This window comes from Macrobrachium rosenbergii, chromosome 1 (genome assembly GCF_040412425.1).
Source record: "Macrobrachium rosenbergii isolate ZJJX-2024 chromosome 1, ASM4041242v1, whole genome shotgun sequence".
Taxonomy (NCBI): Eukaryota; Metazoa; Arthropoda; class Malacostraca; order Decapoda; family Palaemonidae; genus Macrobrachium; species Macrobrachium rosenbergii.
In genome coordinates, this window is record NC_089741.1 from 23,619,844 (window position 1) to 23,645,906 (window position 26,063).

The 26,063-nt window shown below is 36.9% G+C and overlaps 2 protein-coding genes across 10 annotated transcripts in view; one reads left to right on the forward strand and one right to left on the reverse strand.

Moving 5' to 3' along the window:
* LOC136842415 (ral GTPase-activating protein subunit beta) overlaps positions 1 to 16,641 on the forward strand; it is a 92,335-nt gene extending 75,694 nt beyond the window's left edge. For all 5 annotated transcript variants that reach the window (XM_067109738.1, XM_067109818.1, XM_067110062.1 and 2 more), the window contains 6 exons: positions 1,581 to 1,736; positions 3,624 to 3,745; positions 4,059 to 4,191; positions 5,270 to 5,405; positions 7,388 to 7,504; positions 15,851 to 16,641. In XM_067109738.1, the coding sequence (XP_066965839.1) occupies positions 1,581 to 1,736; positions 3,624 to 3,745; positions 4,059 to 4,191; positions 5,270 to 5,405; positions 7,388 to 7,504; positions 15,851 to 15,968 (782 nt within the window). In that variant the 3' untranslated portion in view covers positions 15,969 to 16,641. The remainder of the gene's footprint in view (positions 1 to 1,580; positions 1,737 to 3,623; positions 3,746 to 4,058; positions 4,192 to 5,269; positions 5,406 to 7,387; positions 7,505 to 15,850) is intronic.
* Positions 16,642 to 20,856: 4,215 nt separating this feature from the next.
* LOC136842054 (ankyrin repeat and BTB/POZ domain-containing protein 2) overlaps positions 20,857 to 26,063 on the reverse strand; it is a 503,426-nt gene continuing 498,219 nt past the window's right edge. For all 5 annotated transcript variants that reach the window (XM_067109545.1, XM_067109520.1, XM_067109574.1 and 2 more), the window contains one exon: positions 20,857 to 25,681. In XM_067109545.1, the coding sequence (XP_066965646.1) occupies positions 25,481 to 25,681 (201 nt within the window). In that variant the 3' untranslated portion in view covers positions 20,857 to 25,480. The remainder of the gene's footprint in view (positions 25,682 to 26,063) is intronic.

Consider the following 26,063-nt stretch of genomic DNA (forward strand, 5'->3'; position numbering starts at 1 on the left):
CTGGGACAAAGTTTGCCTAAATTAAACCAGCTCCCTCTTGCAAGGATAATGCGATGCATATGTTTTCCACACTGTCTGGTCTGTTTGTCCAGAGTAGTGAAATGGTATCATGGGGTTGAGCCTCTTGACAAAAAGATCATCTGCAGTCAATTTCAAGAAACCTGGTTTCATTATTGTACCCTAGCCCTCAGTTAGCAGACATCTAATTGACTTATACAGTTAAAGGTTGCAGGTCTGCTCTTTTAATAGCGGCTCAGTGATTTTGCAAGGTTACCTCCATATTTTCAAAAGGACAATAAAAAGAAGACAAGAGAGTCATCAAAGTGGAATCATTCTGTGAAGTGATGGTTTATCCTTTGCTTCTGATTTTGTGGCAGAGACAATTTTATTGTAAACAGTATGTTAAAACTCTTATTTGCCATTTTTTCACTTGTTTCCCATACTTCTAACAAGAGAGTTCTAATTTGCCCCATTAGAGCCATCCATTTTTACCTAAAGTATAGTTTCCTCTAGTCTCTCCTTCTGTCACCAGGTCAGGCCCATAAGCAAATAACAAAGAACACAATCTCCTACTTGCTCAAGCAGCATAATATAGGACCTATAGTAGTGTCACAGAGGACAAAAAAGATCACTAATGGGAAAAATTCTTGAGATTAGAGCTGTGTGTCTTTGTTTTTTAAATGCAGTATAGTTTAAAATGTAGTTTAAAATTTAGTTTAAATTTAGTTAAACATTATCTAATATTTATTGAAGAGATATGGCTCACAAATAGTTTAGTACCTTTTCGTCGGGTCCAGTATAGTTACAGGGCAGGTTCTACCTTTAAGGGAGGATATAAGGGATTCTTCATATTCCTTCTCTTAACTCTCTTCTCTTCCCTTCCCTATGTCATCCTGGTAAAATAGATGGTCTGGGGTATAAGCATCTGTGTCTACCATATATGGGAAGCATTGCCTTCTCAATAATGCCACTTAAATATATACAAATTTCATATTTGACTCTTATCTTAAGTTATAAGAGCCCAATACTGACTCCTTTGTTAGCACATACATCAGGTTGGTGTTTTGACAACTTGAACCCCTCTTAGATTGCAATTTTAAGATGACTACTGAATGATCGGGATTTTACTAATCAATTTTTTCTACACAAACTCATCATTCAAGTGATATAATTTTCTCCAATGCTCAGCGAGCTCTTTACTGGTGACAGGAAAGAAATAACATTGATGACTGATGGGCACCAAAGGGGTTTAGTTGATGTAGGTGCTGTAGCTTTGCTTAACTTTTCTAACTCTCAGACAGAAGAATGCAGTACTGTATGTGGATATTTGCAGACCCAAATGTGAAATTAGTTAGGGATGATGAGTTTATTTAAAAAATTTTGTTGTATTAAAAATATATGATTTTCCAAATAGACTGCAGTATATATCAGTTCACTTTGCTAAGAGAAATCGAGTCATATCTTAGAAGTAAGGTTGGGATGCAAGGTTACTTACAACTCATAGGTAGAAGAGTGACCCAGTAATTTATAGAGCAGTAGTGGTCATCATCAGCTGTCATGAAAATTTCTTGTTTCCCTAGCTCCACTTGATTCAAATCACGGTGGGAGTGTATTCAGCGGTCGCACACATGTCCTATATTGGTCAGATGCTCTTAGTGAGATGGCTTTTGTTGTTCCATCACCAGCCCTCTCACAGCCAAACAGTCAACCTGCAGCCTCAAATTCTGTTAATATGGGTATGTATGATTTTCTTATGTTTTATTTTGTCATATCACGTTCATCAAAACCAACATGATTGTACTTGTGTGTAGTAAACATTTTAATATTTCTGTACATTTAACAAGGGAATAGAAAGGACATTATGCTTTTGCAAACACCAGCTTTGTGCTATGTTCAGATCCATACAGATTTACCTTTGTACAGTTGATAAGGAATTTATATCACAGGAGACTAATACTGCTTAGTTTTCTTCTTCTTCTTAACATTCCATTAGACCCAGAAAGTAGATTCCAATTTTGATACTGTTCAGTTAACCACCACTGTTAATTTCTTTTGTTTACTGACACACTGTAAAAGTTGAACACTGATATAAATTTTTTGTTTCAATACCAAATTAAAGTTCAAACTTGCATTTTATTCTTTGAATTTATTCACCCACGGGGTAACTACCTGGTGCTATTTAGAAATACAACATATGATTGGCTGCTATTATGTTGTGTGATAGCTTTCCTCATACACTGGACATCTTCCATTGCAGCTTTTTTAATTGGGTTTCTTGACTCTGCCTTTATTAGTTTAGTCTCATTTCAATTGAAAGTGGAAATTGACCTTTATTTTTTATTTATATACTGAACTATTTTTACTGGCAGATGTTTTTATTGTTTTTAATGTAAGTGTAAATTCATTTTATAGAGTTAATCCTTATATGTAGTAGTTACTGGTTTTTGATCATAGCATCACCTGCATTGACATAAAGTTTATACGCTTAGACCATCTTGTGTATTTTTAAATGTGGCTGTTGGAGATGACTTACGAGAAAATGGGAAGTTTGCCTCCTTAGTTGCAGCAAAGTGTTTTTTGGAAGTTACCCTCAGTGGATTTGTGCCTGATTCTATGTACAGTACAGGGTTAGTGATACAATCTGACAAAAGGAAATTCAAAGGGTATTGTACAGTTCTGAGTCATTGAGATCACCATCAGTGAGGAAAGATCTTATGTATCTGTGATGGAAAGTGGGGCATGCTGTGTTGACATTTGCTACCACCTGTCAGTTCTCCTCTTATTACTTTTAAACATTTTTCATTGGACCTTTATTAATGGTTTAACACTTTGTAACTTCTCTTTCGCTTGTTGTTGTCACTATAATGTATTTACAAGTTTCACCCTTTTGAAGTTTACTGCGGGGACGCATGTTGAGGACCGCTTCATGATTGGACTTCTTAAATGATTGATACATCAGAGATTGTTACATGGAAGTAATGTTCAAGGGTATATAGTTAGCGTATTTAAATTATCTTGTAATGTTGTCAGTTGCTGTGCAATTTTCATTCCAGGAGATGAGGTTCATTTGAGGTGTGGTCTCCACAATCCTTATAATTGTAGTGTGGTTTCTTTATATGCAAAAAAATCCCCATTCTTTCTCACAGATTACTAATATTTTGAAGAATAAGAACTATTATATGGTTTGCTGGCTATTAATTGTGTTCTCTAACAAACTTCCACTAGTTGTAAAATTGTTTAAGCTTTCAACCAAAGTAGAGTGATTAGTATATTGCTTAGTTTTTAAAACAGTATACTGTACAGTATTTTAGTTGAAAACTGTAGGTAACATTGTCTTTTAATGAATTCATTTTCATTTGGTCTTCCCATGTATCTGTCCAAGTTCTTTTAATTTTTCTTGTGTCAGTTTTTACTTTTCATCTGTGAACAGATCCTTTGGATAAACCTGACGAGACTTTAAAGATGTCTCAGTGTTATTTAGGTACTGATAGATGTTTAATTTTTAATAGGTAATAAGCTTCTTGCATTTTATTGTAGAATAGTTGTAGTAACTAATTATTAAGCATTACCAAAGCCGTAATATATGGAAATTTGTCAAATATTTTATTCCAATTATTTAACAGGTCTTGTGTTAGAGAGATGTGATGGTTCAGGAGGAGGTTCTGGCAGTGAAAGATCGGATTCCTTACATTCATATGACGTGGAGGTGGATCAAGGATCATCATTATCTTCCCATACTTCTCAGGTTGTAATTGGCTTTATCTCTTTTTAAGTAGAATCCTCATGTGTGCTGCATATATGAAAATAGTAGCAAATGCATGAATTTTTGCCTTCCAGCTTAAGACCTTTAGTAACTCATATTTTTGACATGCATTCTGTCAGGTCTCCTATTCATTTGTTATGTAAATTAAGAAGGGAAGCAGTAAAATTTAAAAACTTTAAAAGCTTAAAGCTTTTAAAATAATTAGTATTTATTTTCAACCCCAGTGAATGTGGTAATGTTAATTGTCTTTAATAATAGTTATGAATACGTATAACAAAAGCACTTTTCATTTCAGATGTCCTTTGGTCATGGTAATGAAAATCGTAATCGTAAATTTGGTCGTCAAACAAGTGCCATGTCTTGCGGTGACCATAAAGTCTACATTGTATGGCTAGAAAGTTTTGAAGATAGTTACACTTTCCCAGCAAGTAAGTTTGACACAGAAAAAAAGTTCATTATTTGCCATCTGATTACTGTATTGGTGAAATCTAGTTTTTTAGTAAATTTCAGAAATTACGTCGCAGTATTATGATTATTAAAAAATTCAGATTGTTCAGAAATTTATTATACGTATTTAGTTATTTTGTTTGATTACAAAACACTTTTAATTTTTATGTTTAGGAGGTGGTTGATTCTTGTGATTGTGTTTGGCCATTTCATTTTAATTACAATGGATTTTGGTTGTAATATTTATAATGATAGCAAAAATATTTTTAATATAATTCTGTTAAAGTTGATTAGTAAAACATTCAGGAACTAGTAGGATCAAGGAAGTGGTTTCACTGTTCTTCTGGAGTGTTGTTTGATGAACTTATTTATGACCCTAGCTGTATTTCTTTCTGTATTTTACTTTCATTTGTTCCCCTTTGGTCTCTTTCCACCTAGCTGTCTAATACTTTACTTTACCTTATTCCAGTAATCACCTTTCATTTAAGAAAAGTCCCTAGGATGAGGCCTATGGGAGTCATGAAATGTGACTCGGTGGTGTCATTAAAGTAATTTATAACAGTAGCATTGAAAAAGGTTACCTGATTATTTGCATAGGTTCAGTCCTAAAAATTCCATTTAATCAGGCTTCTACTGTCTTTTTAAAACTGATAGGTGTAATGTTGAATTTTTAGTAGACGTGAGGCATGAATGGTTTGTTTGTATTTTTATATTATTAATGGTTAATAGTCAAACTTTTGAATATTTTCATGTTAATATTATATGGAATTTGATTATTAATTTTCATCTCTGGTCAGAATATTGATTTTTTAATTTTATTTTTTCTTTATTTCTAATGTAAAGTGGCTACTATATTAATTTACTGTAGCTACTGATGTTTTGAAAGATTTTTGACACATGCAAAATCTAGATTTTTATATTTAATATGTAAATTTGGATACAGTATTAAGATTTTGTGTATTGTAATGAGATAAGGTATTGTTTTTTGTGAAAAATATTATTGTAGAAAACTGGAACCACAGCAAGTTCTAATTTAATTATTTATTTGCTTCTCTTTAGTTGACCTGTTGAACGAAACAATTACGGGAAGAGAGTCTAGTTCTTGGAAGGATAAGGAAGCATGCATTTACATAATCTTCATCCATGCTCTTACCAATGGTCTTTTCAGAATTAAACTTCAAGGCCAGAATGCCAAGTAAGTAGTATGTGAAAGGAAAAGACAAATTTTAAGATAGTATAATAAAAGTCTTAAGTCATTGCCTTCTATTTTAGTATTATGTACTATTTGTTCATTACAAATCTATTAATCAAAAATAGTGTCAGCTATCCAAGCTGCACCAATGTGTGAAATCCTGAAAGAAAAAGACCCCATTGCACATGTCAAGACCATGCTCTTCCACTTCAGATGTTAATGTTCCTCGCAGGTGTGTTATGTGCAGACATGTTACGAACTGCTCTTCCAGAATTAGCATCTTTTAGCAGTTTGTGCTGTGACATTTGTTTCCATTCAGTCTGTCACTTACTTGTTACCTTCTCCATTCTGATTATTTTACAGTGATTTGTGAATATTTACATGTTTTATAAGTGTTTTTGCCTTCTGGGATAGTAGTGTCACTCCCCCTGTAGGGTTACCTTAAGTACTTGTTTTATGTCAGAGTTTAAGATATTTCTGTTGTCACTGTGGCTTGAGATTGCTTATTCTTCATTTCATTATGGGCTGTTTCTGTGGTCATGGGGCTTCTTCATTTCATTATGGGCTGTTTCTGTGGTCATGGGACTCTCAGTATCAGTTTTCAGTAAATAATTCTGATAGTTAAAGTTAAGTATATCTTAGTTTAACCAGACCACTGAGCTGGTAAACAGCTCTCCTAGGGCTAGCCCAAAGGATTAGACTTATTTTTATGTGGCTAAGAACCAACTGGTTACCTAGCAACGGGACCTACAGCTTATTGTGGAATCTGAACCACATTATGACGAGAAATGAATTTGTATCACCAGAAATAAATTCCTCTAATTCTTCATTGGCGGCTCGGAGAATCGAACGCTGGGCCAACAGCGTGCCAGTCGAAAGCTCTACCACCCCTCCAAAGAAGAACTAAATTCTGATAGTAGTGAGTTACCTTTGGTTTCCCAGTTTCTTTCCTCTGGTTGAGGCTTCCATGCCCCTGATGCTGCATTCTTGTGTCCAGAATGTTGAAGGTAAGAAGTGCCGGCTTGGTGTGTCAATCCTGTTCTTTTTCCTTTGTCAAGGACTATCCTCCTTGGAAATTTCCTTTTGCCTAGCCACTCCTGGGAGGGGTGTCTCACTTCTTGCCACCCTATCCATGATCTCTAGATTGCTCACCTTCCAGCTTCATCTTCACCTTTGGCTGTTATTGGAGATCGGTTGAGGGGTGTATTTTAGGCCTTTTGAAAAAGTGGGCATTCTTAGTGTTCCACATTTAGTGTATGGCCATTGTTAGGCCATCAGTGGACAATTTGATGGCAAGCCCATCACCTTCGACATCATCTCCAGCATTACCTGCTCTGCCTCTTGGGAGGCTTATAGTCTTTGCATTTTCCCTTCGTTATCTACACCAACATTGATGACCATAGTTGCCATGACATCACATGCATTCAATTTATCCCTGCGGACTGTCTGGTGTATTCTCCTGTAACCATGCCATTGACTATGACTGTACCTTTGACTAGTACTGTTCCAATACAAACCCATTCCATCAAACAGAAGAGTTTCCTTCTCTCAACCCCACAAATATTGTAGCATCATTTTCAAGCTGACCAAAGTATGAGAATTGTTGTGTAGCTGGGGACATTCAAAACAGTGAAAGTGGGCCAAATATATGAGGCAGAAGTTGAATATAGCTAAGAGTATTGATTAGATTGTCTCACAATGTGCTCCTGCTCCTTTGTTCTCTGTGTATTGGTAACAATGTACCTGGTGATTTTAATGGGTTTGTCTGGAAAAACCAGCTAATTGGTAAGAAAATCTGTGGAACTAAATTTTTCCCTTGTATATTTCACTTGTAGAGCATGGTTGAGGTTATCCACTATATATACATTTTTATTATGTATTTTCAGAGAAAGTAACCTATGAAAAATTTTTGAATTGTAGTTTTAAAAAAAACTTTCATTGTTGCTGTAAATGTATGAACTGTTTGATGTGTGTAATGTTTACAGGTTAAGCATGGCAGGTCCATTAATTGATGGGCAAGTTGTTAGCCGGCGAGTTCTTGGTACTCTAGTTAGACAAACAGCTTTAAACATGTGTCGACGGAAAAGACTTGAAAGTGATAGGTAAGTTTTTGGTTACCTGGTTTTTTTATTTTTAATTTCGTCAATCCCATGTTTTTTAAATGAACCTTACCTTTCCATTATATAGCTTTCCATTATATAGCTTTTCTTCCATGCCAGCAGTGGTTTGACAGATTGAAATAAAAAATGAGGGCACTTGGTTTTCTATAAATATCCATCTTTTACTGATGTACTTCCCCCTGCCCCCACCAGGGGACCAATAGGTGCAAAGACTTCTAGCCAGTCAGTCTACTTCTGTCATTGGTTTCAGTAGTAGGTCAACAGATTGTTTGTTCTTGGATTTCTGTTGATTTGTTTTTGGATGTTCTTTTATTTTATAATATTCGTTCGGTAAGAACCTGTAAGGTGAGAATTGCCGTAATTGGCATTATTCCAGTTTTAGTGACCCTCATTATATGTTTTTGCTGAAGGAAAGGTTAGGATTGGATAACTATGTGAATCGTAGGTGAATGAAATGCGGTAATTGATTGTGAACAGAGAGAGCTTGTTAGGATAATACTTGTAAACTTAAGTTTAAGGGATGCATGTCTTGTTTGCTTCCCCATATAGTAACTGATTTGGTCCTCTGTTGCTTCTCTTTGATCTGTTACTCCAAATGAGCTTCCCATTGATTCAGGGCTTTAGATGTGATAGGATGAAGTCATTTTTTAATGTTTACTTGGCGTAATTATCATGGCATATTATTATTATTACATTAATTTTTTCTTTCTGCACTACCCTCCTGAGAGTCTCGGTAAGATCGGGTTGTTTTCCGCATTGGAGGAAGGGTCAACGCCCCTGCTTTTTTCTTGCCTTGTCCTTGGCACATCCTGTTTTACTCTCTCGTGGCTTGGAGTAACAGGGAACCGGGACATGTCAGAAAGCAGTGCAGATCTGTGCCTGTGGTCTCCTTCCTCTGTTCAGTCTGGCATCTGTGGCTCTAGTTCCAAAGTTAGCGGCGCCAGTTCCGGTGTTAGTGGCACTAAGCAGCAACCATGGTTAGACACCAATTTCGGTGTTAGCGGCACCAAGTTTTACCACCAGAATTCATTATCTGATAGGATCACTCGGGTAAGAATAAGAGGAGTCTCCCAACGTTTTTCCCTCTTTAATTTTACTGTATCGGATTGGGTTGGTAGCAGTGATGCTTCAGCTCTTTCTGGTAGTCTTTAAGCGAGTTTTAGCTGCTTCCTCAGGGTAGTAAGCATCGACTAAAGCTGCCTTATTGAGGAAAGTTACCTTTTCACTTTGATGAGTTTTCTTCTATCCCTTGTAGCCAAGGATCTTTTGCTGTTTTAGGCTTGTGTAAGTATCAATTAGGTTCTAGTGAGGAGCTTAGACTGTCTTCAGCTTTCCCATGTATTGTGGCTTTCTTCGGCCAGGGCAGTGGTGCACCTTTGCAGTTTTGACGCAGTGGTGGCCTGTGACTAGCGCAAGTTTGCGTATTTTGCTGCAATGCTGCATTCTTGCACACCTTTTGCTGGCCCACCTGTTGCTGTGTGTAACACTTGCCTGTATGCCTGTCGCTTGCACGCCTATGGCTTGTGTGCTTATCGCATGCATGCCTATGCCTTGTGTGCCTATTGCGTGGCTGCCTATTGCTTGTGCGAATCTGGCTGGTACACTATCGCTAGTGCTTGTATTGCCTGTGTGCCTTTCATTTGCTCACTCATTGTTGGCATTTGCACGTCTGTGCACCTTTCATTTGCGTGCTCATCATTTGTGTTCACACATCTGTGCGCCTTTCATTTGCACGCTCATCATGTGCGTTCACAGGTCTGTGCACCTATAGCCTGTGGACCTATTGCCTGTGTACCTTTCACTTGTGCTCCTACCACGTGTGAGTATCACCTGTTCACCTGTCTCCTGCTTGACTGTTGCCTGCCTATAGAGAATCTCGGCAATGCATTACTGTTCCAGCTTCTGTTTCAGTAGGAAGGTGGTTGCCATTAGTAGTCTCAACATTGTTTCAGGGATTTCGACTCCTTTTCCAGTTGTGGGAGTTTCTGTCAGTAAACAGTTGATTACTTTTTGCTTTTTTCTGATTCCCCGGTGGTTTAGGAATGTTCTCATTATCGTGAGATTTTCCCGATCAGAATTTAGAACATTTGGTTGAGCCAACAGGTTTCCAACCGAATCAGTGCCTTCCTTTTGAACTGGAGCAAGTGTTTTTGTCAGTGGTGATTACCAGGAGTTGGTTCAGTGTAATCAACTGCTGCTCTTCTGCCATCGACCATTTTAGTCTTTGTCCCTGGTCTTTCTGGTGTATTTGTGAAAGCTAAGGCTTATTCTCCTGCCTTTTCTTTGGCAAGAAGGGCAGTTGCTTGTGCTTCTGTTGATTGATGAATTGAGTATGATATAGAACCAGTGTATAAGTAGTCAAAATTTCTTTTTTGAAAAGGTTAATTACTTTCTGCAGGGAGAGGTTAACGTATAATTTTGTGGGAATAGAACTTTCATTTGAGCTGTATTTCATTAGGTTTGGCTTATATATGTTCAAGGCTTTAATGCAGTTCATGGAAAGGGAGCCTCTCCTAAGATATTTTCTTTCCTGTCACCATATATTGGAGAAAGAGAACTACAGCACTTTGTAATCGAAGGGTCTCTTTCCAAATCTGGGGATAGCACTGGGTAAGGACTAGTCCCTGCACATGTTTTGATTTTGTAGTTAAAGATATTCTCACTGTTCAGGATTTTCTTTTGGAGAAAGTTACGATTTTATTTGCTGCGTCTATCACCACTGATCACTGCTAAGAGGTTTTCAGTCCTTATAGGAATTGTTTTTAGCAAAGCAGAGTTGTTCTTATCAAGGTCATATGATTTTGGGGAAGTTTTTTGACCTGGCAAGACTCAGGCTTGGTTTCTTTCGTGTTACCTGAACATGGGCCAACAGGTGGTCCCTTGTCAGATCCGATGTTAGTTTAAGCTCTCATGGGAAGAAGGGTCCAGTCCTTTAGATGCCTCAGTATAGGTCTGGAGTGTGATTATGGGTTATATACTGTAGAATTTTGGGAGTTTAACTGGTATTGGAGGAGGCCTGTTACACCTATAATCTCAAATTCATAGCAATCAGAAGAACTTCAAGCAGTGTGTATGTAGAGTAAAGCACAAGTAGCAGTGTTATCAGGCAAATCATCTTCCCTACTTTAGATATATAACGTATATGCTGGCGTATAAAGCAATCTTTTAACCTTAAAAAATCTCCCCCAAAATGGAGGGGTCGTCTTATACGCAGAGTATAAAACGCAAACCTTGAATCCTGCTGAGATTTTTGATGATAGGCTAACCCCTGAAGTGTTGATAGTTGTGAAAATAGTTAACTATCGTCACAACTATTGACAGTGTAAACAAGTAACTGTAGTAACTAAAAATTGTAGGTAATTCAAGTGAATCACTGGCGACACAACTATTGTTACAGTAACAAAACAACTGTAATTACAGTAATTACCAGAATTAGACATTAGGATGAGCAAGCTCTCATTTTGTTACTGGCTTTATCCAGCGTACCATTATTATAAGGCAATAATATTAGACAGTTTTTTTTATTGGTACTTACTATACAATGCCCTTTTAACATTGATAGATACAGTCGACCCTCATTAAGCCGGACCTCATTAACCCAGATATCGGATAAGACAGACACTGAAGAGGGTCAGCCGATTTAGAATATGTAATGTTTGACCACGATTAAAGATAGTTACTGTTCCTCCACTCGTTGTGTACCGTTTTTCTTTTTATTTACCAAAGGTAAATAAAAAACTTTTCATTATATTTTTATTTTATATATACTGTTCTGTATTTATACTGTACTGAACTGAACTGAAATGCTTTTAACTTGTAACCAATTTAACTTGCACACGTTACGTACCGTCATTAAGAAACGCTATTGTCTGGAATGGTAGGAAGTATCGTAGCCAATCACTGAGCATTAACAGTTTTACCTATCTGCTGCCCGACTGGTAGCTACAGTACGATGCTTTGTATGTATTTTAGGAAAGGATGACATGACAGAGGCAAACTTTACAAAGACAAAAGCTGTTACTGAACAATACTTGTGTTTACATGGCCAATGACATGACATGACATGAGAGAGAGAGAGAGAGAGAGAGAGAGAGAGAGAGAGAGAGAGAGATCTGAACCAACAATTTTGCACTCAAAGTAATAAAAAGGAATTCATTGTGTTCTTCATGTAACCAGTAAAATACATACACTATTAAAAACTTCATTTTGTATTCAAAACACACGCACTTAATGTCATCGTCAGCTTCTCTGAGTGTCATCGTCAGCTTCTCTGAGCAAAAGTTCTTTCTCAGACAGAATACAGCTAAAACCTAATTGACTACCTGGTTGCCATGGAGATCTGCTAGCCAGTGACAGCCCTCTACTTCTGTTCTATTTATAGGCATATGTCATGACGGCACTAAGTTTGAACGTTGCCATGATAGTGATTATTTGACAGCTGATGGCAAAAATTACTCAATAATATGCTTTATATAATTATTTCTTCATGAAAACATGAATTCAACAATAATTTTAACTTTAATTAATATAGTGGTATGAAAAATCCCACAACAGTCTGTTGTGGTGATGCGTCATCACTTGCGAATCCTATTACCAGACCATCCTCCGATTTACGACTGCAAACTGATGACGACGTCAGTAACAATAAAAAACAACCCTCTCCAAGATCGATATCATGAAATGTACTTTATAAATTCACAAGTTGAATTACAAAAATTTTGATCATGTATATTTTTGCGTTTTACGGAATGTTTTTGTTGAAAACAACATGTGTTAGTGAACTTATGGTCATAATTGTCCCACTATTTTATTACTGATGATCTTAATCATCTCACATTTATTTAACAGTGTATCAATATAGGTATTAATAAACTATAATGAATAAATAACTAAAATAAAAAAACATGAAAAAAAGAAAAAATCTTACTCTTCATTTTGGAGACCACTTCATTTTACTTAACAATAATGTGTTTATGTCTCGGCCTAGGCATCTACATATGCAGCTGAATTTTATCATTTTTATCATGTTTTATTCTTCATTTTTCATCTTTTACCATGAACTTTAATTCAAACGTTTCTACATTGGTATATTATCCATACTCTTCATAAAAGTAATGAAATATATTTATAGATATATATATAGATATTGCCAGTTTAACGGGACTGTCTGCTAAGACGGACACCCTGGCCCCCTTATTAGTCCGTCTTAACGAGGGTCGACTGTAATTTGAAGTTACCAAAAGGGTAAATTGGGGTAGTCTAACTTTCTTGTTTATGAAACATAGCCGTGTTTGTAGTGCTCAGTCGTGCTTGACTTACGAGCCTTGTTGTTTATTAAAGGCCAATACTGTACAGGCAGTCCCCGGTTATCGGTGGGGTTCCGTTCCGACGGCGTGACATTAAGCGAAAATCGCCGATAACCAAAAATCAGCAATTTTCGGTGATGTAAGTGCTGAAAATTGCCGATTTTTGGTTATCGGCACCTCTCACCGATTTACATCTGTAGACAAGCCCCGAACAACCGGATCGCCGATAACCGAGCCTACCGATAACTGGGGACTGCCTGTATTTCCTTGGTAGTATTTTATAATCAAACTAAACGGTTTTGTGATTTCGATAGTTCCCCAGCTTTCCTTAATATCGGTGTTTTTTCCAATTTTAAAGGTATACATGCATGCAGATCTACTTCCAACAGGTATTACTCTGCTGACATTGATGTCACAGGCATTGAGTCTTTGTTGTGACATTTATATTTTTCTGAAGGGATTCCAAAAGTATTTTTCTTAATGGTGAGCTTGCCAAACATTTTCAAATCTTGAAGATACTGATTTTACACATTTTTGGTATGATAATTCCAATAATTATTGATTTCATTTGTGTACCAACTAACTTACATCAGCTGAGTGTTATCTAATTTAATAAATTCGGTGTTGTCTTATATGGCAAACATACCTTTAAACCTACATTTTTACATGAAAAATGGGGGTAAGTCATCAGTGTATTAGGGCAACTTTGTAAGTTGTCTCTTGGTATTGATTACCCCAGGTTACCAGGGAAAGCTGGGGTTTCCAGTTTCTTTCAGTGGTGGACACAAGCAACCGAAGAGACGAAAGATTTCATCACAATCCAACAAGCTACAGATGACTGTGTGGTATGGTTCATGGTTCTGGTGAGCTCAAGACGGGATCTTGCAATAATGCCATTATCAGTGCTGAGAGAAAATCTAATAATTGATTCTGCCAACACCAGTGGTCAGGGTGTAAGTTATGGTCCTACATTAGGGTTTTTTTTCAACACCGATACCTCAATAAACAACATGGTTAGGTTTCTGTTGTTTCCCAGATATGAGGAAACTTCTTGGTAGCAGCCTTTAAGGCTAAAGGGCCATGTTGGCTTTGGCTATAGGCTTGTCTAAGGACAAAGACATTATTTTGTTGCCCTTTGAACCATTTAGAACAAGCTTCTTGTAAAGAAGTTTCTATGGAAACTCCACAGTACCTTAGACAGCTAAAGAGTGAGAGAGCCAAGGACAAGGCAATTATTTTTCCCTTATTTGGGCTAAGTACAGTTTTGGGCTAGGCCCTTACTTACATCAGTATCTTTACCTAGCCTGGAGTCACCAGAGCTTGAGGAACTTGACCCCTTGGGGGCCCAGTACTGACTTTAAGAATTGTTGGAATTGCACTAAAAGGATTAAACCTAACGTAAAGGTTTTGTGTATACAGGCAGTCCCCAGTTATCGACGGGGTTCCGTTTCTGAGGGTGTGATGATAACTGAAAATCGCCGCTAGCCGAAAATCGGCGATTTCAGAGCTTTTTTGTTGATTTTCGAGGGTTATCTTCAGTTATCGGCACCTCTGTTAGGTATGTATCGGCGCCAATACCCAATTATTGGCGCAGATAAGTGGAAATCGGCGATTTTCGGCGCTGAAAATTGCCGATTTTCGTCACTAGACAAGCACCATAAAACCGAATCGCTGTTAACCGAGCCCGCCGTTAACTGGGGACTGCCTGTAGTGAGTTGGAAACCAGAGCTTCGTCAGAGTAGGAACATAATGTCGTTTTCATTAGGTCTTTAGTTAAGGACTTCCATGCTAATTTTTATCCGTAATGGAAAGATAGCCACTTGACATGTGAGCAACGGCTACAACTTTTAAATTTGGAAAGAACTTATCCTTGGATAAGATATTGAAGTCACTCAGTGGCATGGTAATCTTGTATTTGCTTTGGTTCATCTTCATGTTGCGGAGATTAAACACTATTATTGCAGAGCATTAACTCCTCTGGGTTGTGCAGGGGATATTATGTCCTGGATCGATAGGTAGCCTTTTTTTGGCCTACTGCGTTTTAAACCTGGTTGTGGTTTTTGGGAAGCTTGGAGGTACTTGGTTTTGAGTATTAGAAGTACGCCTTTTTGTACATATGTACTTGTTAGTTATCCACCATTGGCTCTGCAGGGCTTTGTCACAGTAACCCTACCCCTCCTTCTGCTGAATGGGGACACCCTCCAAAGAGACCTCAGCTGTCTTCATGATGAGGATCTCATACCTGAGTGACAGTCTTCCTAAGGCGGCATTAATAGCTGATGGATTGAATTCACTGAGTAAACAAACACTTGTTTTGTACAAAATATTTTGTTGCTAAGTAGCCTTTAAAGGGTTGGCTGATTTCCACTTTGCCCACCTCTTTTTTTCAAATGAAGGAATTGGCTATATAATGGGGAGGTAAGGTTCATTTCAAAAATACAAATACTTAAAATTTATTTTTTAAATACTTCTCCATTGTATTAATTGCCCTCCCTACCTACACACATTCAAAGCAGACAGAAGTAGACTGACTGGCTATGAGTGTTTGTATCTATTGGTCCCCTGGTTGGAGGTTGGGGAAGTAGATGGATAGAAGATGGATATTCATAGAAAACTGAGTGTTCTCGTTTTTTGTTTCAACCTGTTGAACTACTACTGGCATGAAAGTAAAAGCTATATTATGGAGAGGTAAGTATTCAAAATAATAAATCTTAAATTATTTATATTTTGTATTGTTTGAATAGTAATCAAAACTGAAATTATCTTATGATGATTGGAAAAGTAGTAAAAATTGGTTTTGGCCAATGGATGTAAAGGGCATTACTTCTACATACAGACTAGATGAAAATGGCTCTTATTAACAGGAATTTAGTATGCAGATAAAATTTCCATGCATAATTCACTTATCTTACCAGGGGACCTATCTTTTAATGTGGTTGTGGTCATCCCAACTTGAAAATTTGTCATATCTTGTAAGAAGTCCCTTGATGTAACTGATTTAAATAATGTACTTTATTTACAGCTATCAGCCTCCTCATGTACGTAGGAAGCTACGCATCCAGGAGATGGTGCAAAAATACAGATATGAAATGACAGAGCCAGAATTTTACTCGCATCTCTTCACAAGCCCCCTTTGTTAGATGCAGAACCTTTTGCCCACCTGTTCCATGTAAATTTTGGGCTAACATTAGTAATAGTTTATTTTACCAGTATTCTCATTAGTTTATTTATTAAAAAATTTTAAGGTAAGTGTAAAATATTTTGGTTACTTGTTATATGAGAGGAGGCTTTCATAAAATTTGTGGTATTTAGTTTTGAATGATGCCAAATATTTATTTTTTATGAATTGATTACGATACTCCTGAAGAAATATTAATCTTCAGACATGTTTTAACAGTCATGTAGATAGCCAAGATGGGGTAGTTGAAATTTATAAGCAAATTAATTTACAGTTAATGGTGTAAATATATTTAATTTGTAGCTGGTAGTGTAGTTTTATTTTTGATTAATGTATTTTCTAACTTGGGCGTAGCCTTAATTTGTGCGTTTACACTTGGCAGTAAACCACGTTGTTTTACCTTGTTAAGTATGTACATGTAGCAAAGCTCGTGATTTCCATTTTGTAATTTTATTGCTATATTTATAGCATTGCAGTTTAATGAGAATATCTTCAGAGATGTTTTCTTACCAAAGAAGTGCTTGGTTATTTTATGAAGTCAACTTCCTGGTTGTAGGGGTACAAATAAGTTGTTTTTGTTGTTATTTTTTCATGTATTCATGTTGGAAGTCTATAAATTTTTTTATAACTTGAAATTATTATTATTCCAAGTTCATGATTTTATTATAATACTTTTGCTAGTTCACCACTTATGGCATTATATTCACACTTGAAAAAAAGAAATAGAACCATCATTACAGTTAATGTTGTAAGGTGAGATTTCCTCTTTACAGGCTCAGAACAAAATAAGTTATCTCCACTTCCTACTGTTGAGTACATTTTCCTCTTGAATCTTATTGGGTCTAGGTCTTCATTTATGTATTTTTTCATGGTTTCCTGGACCTTGTTATTGGGCTTTGCCCTCCTTCAATATCTACTTCCCTTCAAATCATGTCAAGAACTGGAAAGCAAAACTAATTGAATGAGATTTTCTTAAAAGTTGGGAGTGTCAAAGATTGTAGAACCATGGCAACTAATGGAGGATATATACCTAATTTTAGGTTAACACTTGCTCTCACTTTTCTCTCTTTTGATTGTAAGATGACATAAACCCTAAATGTATTGTGTAGTGAAAGTAAGCTTATCAAAGAACTTCAGCCATATACCAAATCCTGAGTCTTGGTTCTCATGTGTTCATACAATTTTTTTTAGTTTGTCCTTTTTGTTGATATTTGTTAAATAGTAGTTGTGTTGCACTGTTTCTCTTCTCTTCAGCAATGGTAATCTGTCATATTTCTATTTTATTGCATACTTTTTAACAATATGTGTTATTTACTTAAAATATTTACTACAAATTCTACAAATTTTACTCATGAGTCTAGCTAAGACTTTTGGGTATACCTTGTAAAGGTTATGCATCTTCCCTTTTAATACACTAAAATGATTATTTGTTTATCCACTTTGATCCAAGTAGGTACCTTACATTTTATGTACTTATTCTTGTCAGTAATGTAACAACCTTGAAGATGAAATATCAGCATTTGAAATGCAGGAAGGGAACTAAAAGTTATTGCAGTGTTCCTACAGATTAATTAAAAATGAACTTTAGTAGTGCTTCACATACAACCACTGAATTAATAGCTGTTCCAATGGAGTATGCAGCGCCATGACGCACTGCAGCTGTCTGCTGACTTATAAAAACAAATGCCCATCAGGCATATTAACCTCTGGCCTGAGAAGTGGGTAGTTTGTCCATTTTGCTCACAGCCACTTATCTGTATGGTTGTCTGTTTACCTTTCGTCTCGTGTAGTTGAGATTTGATTGTGCGTTTCATTTGTTTGTGCTCCTTGTTCGTTTTTGCCACAGCAGCTTGCCCTTCCAGTGCCTTAGCCTCCTCCAGTAGCCCTGTGGTTTAGTTCAGTACAATGTATAGTATTTTGTGCTGAAGGGAGGCATTTCAGTGGTTTTTTTTGTTTTGTGTGATCCAACCACATGGGAGACCTCCTTTGTGTGTCCGAGTACATTGTGGAGCACCCACGTATGTTTTATCTCCCCCTTCTTTTTCTGAGGGCTACAGCGGAGGTTTCGTAACCCAATTTCCTTCTTGTTTGGGCAAGGCAAGCCCTGTAGTAATTGTGTCCCCGGTTGCAATAGACCCACATTCTGTGTGTTTCTTCTGTCGGAGGCAAGAGCATGTGAAGAATGTGTGGGGTCGCTTACCCCGATGGTCTCTCTCTACGAAAGAGACATTGTAAGAAGAGCAGTTCATCTAGGGAACCGACCCTTAGCCCTTCTCCATACCCTTCAGTGTTCCTGCCTTCACCAGCTGTGACAGACAGATGGGGAAGGTGCAGTGGCATAAGGAGACTACATCCTTTAGAAACATTTGAGATTCCAATATGGTGACCTAGAGGAGTTTCTTGTGATGTTCACAAGTAGGGGGTGAAGGAGAGCAGTCCAGACCTACGAAGTGGTCGAGACCCTGTGCTGATCCTTCCAACCTCACACCTTGGACTTGGGGAGGGGGACTGTGAGGAGAGAAAGAGCTTTCTCGCTAGTGGAAGGAGAGCCAAATGGGATGATTTGCTATCGGTCTTGACACCACCCAAGTGTTACCTTCTTTCTCTCCTTTGGTGGATTGCTCCTTCACAGCAGACAACTTACAGGGGCAGTGTAATTAGGGTGATCCCCTCCTTCTTCCAGGAGGGGAGAGGAGATGGGACCAATGGGAAGGGGGACACTCTATGAAGCAAAACTGATCGCTGAGGAGGAAGCACACATCAGAACGAAGTTGGGAAGCTGTAGGAATTGGACCCACCCATCTTGGAGAAGAGATCATGGGACCAGAGGAACTGCACTTAAGAGGGAGAACCTTGAGTATTCCTTTTTACTGTGCTTTAAAATTCTGCCTTTTTCTTGTCAAGGTTCAGTGTATCAAGACTCATCAATTAATCAACATCTCCTAAGGAAATTCCACTAGAATTTTCCTTGACACGGATAAACGATTTTGTGTAGACACCATCACTTAATGAGCAGTTTTTAAGATTTGACTAAATTTTCCCTAACAGAAGGGAATGCCGTCGAGGAAATAAGGCCAAGTTTTTCATTTACATGTACAGAGTAGATACCCGTGTAAGAGGTATCACCCTCTGTCAGTTAATGAATACTTTAAGGATATCTGGCTAGAATTTTCTTAAGATGGGTGTAAATAATTTTTGTCCTTAGAGCCATCAAACTCATCAGGTAATGACACATCTTTTAAGGAAATTCAGCATGAATTTTCCTAGACAAGTATTAAATTTGTGGGGGAGGGAGGCTTTGTCAAGAACAGAACAGCAGCTACATGTTTGTTAGCAGCCATGTTGTCCTCCTCAAGTTGACTGATGCTATTCGTTTTTTAAACCTGTAAGGTTTTACCACTTGTAATGGACCCACCTGGGATAAATGGGGGCATTCAGTGGGTTCCCCTCCCCTCCACTCCCCACGTTACCCCACATTACTTCCAACAGGTACACAGGCAGAGTTCTGGTGTCTCCTCCCATTGGGACTGAGTGACGAGGTTTCTCCTCACCCCTCTGTGACTTGGGACTTGTTAGAGGGAGGGAAACATCTGATGACTTAGAGGCTGAGTTAGGAGGTTCCGCACATCAGGTTTGCTAGGCCTCCCCCTCCATTCCCTGAGAGTGCTGAGGAATGGACAGACTGCCCCAAGGCAGGGGTACAGACTGCCCTTCGGCGCCACAAGAGTACCCTGGTAGCAGACAGCCCACACTGCAAAAGGAGTAGTTCCAACCGGGACTGCAGTGCATCTCGGGAGAGGTCCTCTTCCTGTTCTGCTCCCCACCTCCCTAAGCCTCATGCTTTGAGGCAGAGCATCAACAAATGCAACAGAGACCTTCCCAGCAGGTACTCCCAAACAGCCACCCAAGGAGCTGCCCCAGCCAGTCCTTGCCTCCATCAGGGGCAAGTTATCCATATACTGGCAGAACACCTACCTGCATATCCCCATCCACAAGACATCCAGGAAGTTCCTGAGGTTCGTCTTCCAGGTGTAGTCCACCAGTTCAAGGCCCTTTCAAAGTGTTCCAGCTAGTATTCAATCTGGGTGGCGCACACCAAGGGCATACAACTGCAGATACCTGGACGATTGGCTGATCCTAACATCCTCTGCCATTAAAATGGAACTCCACAGGGACTAGGCCCTGCCTCTTTGAAAGGACCTGAGAGTAGTGGTCAATTTAACCAAATCAGACCTCTCCCCAAAGCAGACCATCAAGTAGCTGGGGATAAGAATTGACAGCAAAACTTTTCCATGAATCAAGAGGACTGCGAACTTGATGAAAGTTTCTGAGCCTTTCCTTTTGTAAGCGAAACAGTGGCAGATCATGATAGGGCATCTGGTCTCCCCAGAGAAGTTACTTCCCAGGGTTAAAGCTTATTTTAGAGGATCTGCGGTGGTGGAGAGACCCCAAGAACCACCTGTAGGGAGTGTCACTCAACCGCCCCCCACCCGAGAAGTTAGTATTCTCAGATGCATCCCAAAGGGGATGGGGTGAAACCTGGAAGGAGATCGCATTTCAGGGACATAGGGACCTCTGGAAGAGGAGGACTACATCAACCTGCTACAGATGCGGGCCATATGAAATGATCTTGCCAATAAGTAGTGACTGTTTTTCTGTTGCATTTGTCATCATGTTTGTTATATTATTTAAAAACAAATCTTGTTAACAGCTAACTCTGCAGCCAAAATATTAGTTACCATGAGTTTCATTGATTGGCACATTTTGTATAATCAAATCGTCTTAAATTTTTAACGATAACTGTGTATTCCATATAAGCATTTAAAATGGAGGTTATGGAAGAAATAAAAAACTGTGGTTATTTTTATTGGACTGTACGTATACACAGCACTAACTTAAATCTTATTCTTTCATCTTTCACCAACTAACATCTCAGAATGGGCCATCATTGTAGGAGGAGATAAGTAATCAACATTACTCTATGATGCTTAGAGTTGTTTATAAAAGTAAAAATGTCATGTTCAAGTTTGGTTTACTGTATCTGGAAATTGGTAATTTTGTTACATAGCCCCACTTTTGAAGATGCCAGATGTTGGTGACATTAACATACATCCTTACTCTGTCAGTAATTATATGCTGTGCTGTAAAATGGGTGGGTGGGAGGGTACATAAGTTCACATGGTTGGTAAATTTATGGTTGCTGCATTAGAAATGTTTAACTCTAAGAAAAGATCCTTTTATAGGTATACTGTACTAATATATCATGGTATTGCTGAAAATTGCAAGACATTTAATAAATTATTTGGCTACTGTAAGATGAAAAAGTATTACACCTTTATTTCTCATCTATTCTTGTAAAAGAGCAATACTAACTGCGTAACCTTTGGAAGAAATATAAATAAAATTAATTTTAAGTGGAAATGCATTTTAGACATTGGAATTTTGGTAATAGTATAGGCTATGGTCTTTGCCTCATTCCTTCTTAATGGTAAAAGAAATGATAAAAAATCCAGACTTCATGCATCTCTTATCAACTTAGGGGGTAAGAGCTGCATTTGATGTGGAACAGAGCCTGCTATAATATTGCATTGATATCACCTACTGCAAGTGTATAAGTTAGGAAAATACTATCTGACATCTTGGCCCTATTTCTTCATCAGAGTAAAATTTATATTTCTGAAACTTGTAACTGTATTCTAATTGTTATTATGAATGAAATCTTGTACAGTATTTAGGAGTTTACATTACAAAATTTTTAAAGTTAAAAAATATCAAGTAACCTGAGTGAAGAATGCAGCAGGATTTATAGGAACTTAGGCTAGTGTACAGAACTTTTGAAGGATTAAAATAACTTGGTTAAAGGCACAATAAGTGCATCATCAACCTTATGTCAAAAGGCACGAGTAGTACTTTCAATGTTTAAGGAAAAATACTGTGAAACTATATAAATGGAACAGTATAATTGCTGGAAGGAAAATAATAAGAAAGACATGTAATTTCCCCAAAATTAATCTGCTGCTGACACTATAATGAATAAAGTCCTGTACTGTACTTAATAAAGTACAAGTTAGCAATATAAAATGTTTGCTGAATACTTTTATGTGACAAGATGTATGGAGAAATAAGTTTTAATGTAAATGACAATAACAAGAGGAGACATGCTTAATCTGAAATTCATGGATAGTCTAAGGAATATAGTTATCCATGGGAGGATTCATTAGTTACAGAACTACGATTGCAGAATTATGGTAGATTTTAGCCAAATTACTACATTCCAATAAAGTATTAGGTGCCTTTTACATAAAGTAACAGTATGCATAATTTTTATAATTTAACCAAATCAAAAGTTGAGACTACCTGATGCCCTATAGGTATATGGTGTAGGAATACAAACTTTTATGCCTACACATTGCTGACTGAAGAAAAAATGGATGAAAGCAGTTGCCCTCCATCCATTATCATAAAAGCATAGAATGTTGAAGTTTATATGGGTATGATGCATTTACGAATGTTATGATTCAGTGAAAATAATACACAACTTGTATAATGTATGGATTACACAAAAAATGCTAAATGCTTATACTACTTGAAACATTTTTGAAGCTATACGAGAAGGAAAAGAATTAAGACGGAGATGTATTTAGCCTTCAGGAGATACCTAAAAACAAGACTAATACTAAATGCTTAATATTTCAAGTGACAATAATACAGTATTGGGATTGAAGGTTATAATTAAAGTATTTACAAACTGCCTTATATATCAGAAAAAGATTGAGTATGCTACAATATATCTGCCAGTACTTGCCACAACTTTAGATATAAAAATAGATATAAATATAAAAATTTAAATGGTGTACTGTATTAAAAATTTAAAAACTCAATAAAACTATAAACAGTTACACTATAACTATTGGAAACTAAGTAAATGGTGTATACTTTATGTTGTAAGCAATTACTGGCAGTTCAGGAGCATCAGAATGCTTGAGCACTTGTCAAATCCAATGCATCAAAAAGCAAAGAAATGCTTGGCACTTGTAGAATTCTTGCTGGCAGTGAAAACTATTTACAGAAAATAATAATTATAATAATAATAACAATAAAACAAACACAGGACAACACAAGTAGACCTGAGGTAGTGGTATTGTACAACAGTAAGGGTTGGTGAGGGGGTTTTCATGTAATGACAAAGGAATGGTGTATGATTGTCTATATGAAATGATGGATAAACAAGAAAATTATTCTGATTTAGAAAGAAACTTCACTCACTCAACAATATCATTTGACCATGATTAGATAAAAAGCACTACAGATGAAAGAATAAATTTTAATCTTACAATTTTCTTCAGTAGTGAAATGCTTAAATAAAGGAATTGGTTACTATATTAAAAATAATGCATTAATATGGTTAATTTTCCTGGCAGTTAAAAGATTTCTTAGTAAACCAAAATAATTTTTACAATTTAAAGTGATTTTCAGCACTACCTTTCGGTCATTGCACTTTCAAATAATAATTAAGGGCAATGAACTGGGTTTTGTGAGGATAATATGTGATTTGGGGATGCAAGTAGAAGCAGAAGTGTGTACTAATTGTTGCTTCTGTAATTTCCACATCAGACACTGCCTTTTTTTATGTACATTCAGAATTTTAAGACCCAAGTTCAATTGTAGTTAGTAAACTACTATTGCATTCTGAAATTTGTTTTTGGAAGAAATTAATTTTGTTTAAAATATTTAAAGTGTCTGTATACAATAAACAGATTTGTTAAAACAACTTTTAATGTGAGGAAATAAAAAAATATAAACCTGAAAACGGGTACTTCCAACAGTTAATTTTATATTTTTCCATGTACTTCTGCCCACATCTACTTCATGAATCTTAAGACTGAATTCCAGGTAAGTAGTGTACCAGCTATTTTGTGAAAAAATTTGAATAACTGATGTAATGTCAAGTAACTGAATGTCTGTAGAACAAGGGCACATATATTAAATTCTATTTTGAGCTGAGGCTGCTGAGAGAGAATAACATCTGAGGACAAAAGTGGAGAGAATTATCATACATTCATGACAAATAAAGAACATATTCTAAAAATGCTACACTAAAATTATTCAATAAATGTACAAAATATAACAGTAACAAATAGACATTATTCCTGATTGTCGAGCGCTCTTGGCGAATCACTGGTATGTGAGGTATACTCTATTTAGCAGTGGTATACCACAGGCATACAGTTTAGAAAACCTACTTTACAACCAACTGAAGCACAGTGAAAAAAGGTAAAAACACTTTCAGCCAAATTTTAGGTTGAGTTTGCCCCTTTGAATGGAAGCCTAAGTTCTTATTTTCTAAGCCATGTTGCTAGACTTGGCTGAATTATGCTGAAAACTAGAAGCTCATTCTAGAATTTGGCTTTTATATAAAGAAGCAGCACCAGAAATTGCCATATCTCTTAAAACTAATAATCTTATAAAATCATTTTATATGTAACTAGAATGACAATGTTGAGCATTCAGACTTCCCAATAAGTTGTCGATACAGAGCCATATATCACTGATATGTCAACAGGTTTTCTAAGCTATTCAAGAAAGGAATCTTGAATAGGCAAGTCTATTGGTCACAAATTGGCACTCATTTTGGCACAATCCCAAGGCACTGCTGACCTGGCTACAGAAAATTCAGTAGGCATCACACTCAGTACTGGAGTACTCTGTGAAACACGTACACCACAGGCACTGATTATCATAAAAACCACGCTGTCACAATCACAGCTACTCGCAGGGCTTGTCACAATTCAGTCGAGATAGTCTAGCATTTAAAAAGGCACACATTAAGGCACTGGGGATGAAACACAAGGTGCTATTTTACACATGTTCTTGAAGCTGTGCTATATATTCAATCAGCAAAGACTTCCGAGAAATGGCATGATTAAAAAATGGTCATATACTATTATCTCCTGACTGGCAACCTGAGGTTACTTTTGGCGTGTTCAATAGCTTTTGAGTAAACTTGTTCAGAGAACACAATATTGAATAAGTAATAAACCCACAACCTTGTCTGTACAATGTGAGACTCGGTCTCTAGAACAATGAATAACTCATTTAAAACTACACATCAGCCAACAATATACTATTCTGTACAAAAGGGCCAGTGCAGTGAATCCTGTTTAAAGGAAAAAGACTTCATATTGTATTTTGATATATCAGTAAATATTTACAAAATTTCAATATTGTACACAATAAAATGTCTTTCTTATTCATTCATGTAATCTCTCATATATTGTACCAAGATATTCAGACTTGTCCTCGTGAAATAAACTACATACTGTGATCCAGGAAAGATAATTATATACAAAAGTACACAGTACAAGGAAAGGATCACCATGTTCATGTGTATATACAGCTGAATTTTACAGATATCTTCATAAAATAAATATATTCACATATATTTTATAAGCACATCACTATTTTTTGTCCAAGTTATTTTTTTCCTGCACGTGGAGAAGAACGGGCTTTGATACGAGCTTGTAGTGTTAACAGAAGGCCAGCAAGCACATCATGGTTATGCAGTTTCTTTCCGAAAATGAGACGCCGGACAGAGTCATCATATGTAAGAAGTGCTACCATGTTTTGTAGAAGGAAACCCTGACAGTATTCAAGCAACTGCACAGCATTGTAAACCTGTAAATGTGATTAGCATGATTACATATCCAGGTACACATGAAAATTATCTTGTAAACAGATTCTTAATTAAAGTAGTGTAAGAAATAATGATATAGGGTTAGAAATATACCACCATTTCAGAAAGGTAGGTATTTATGTTTTATAAACCTCTTATTTTATTTCTTCTATAGAGTATTACTCACAATAGCTTTGCTAGACAAGAATTATCATCATTAGGTGGTAAAGTGATTTATGTTAGCTCTGATACTTCGTACTCCTTCATCTCCATTTGTATCCTTTACGGATTAAATTGGTATGGTGTTATTTATGGATATGTAGATAGTGTCTGCTATCCACAGTACTCTTTGGATTACAGGTTAGCAAGAAGAGGTGTGATATT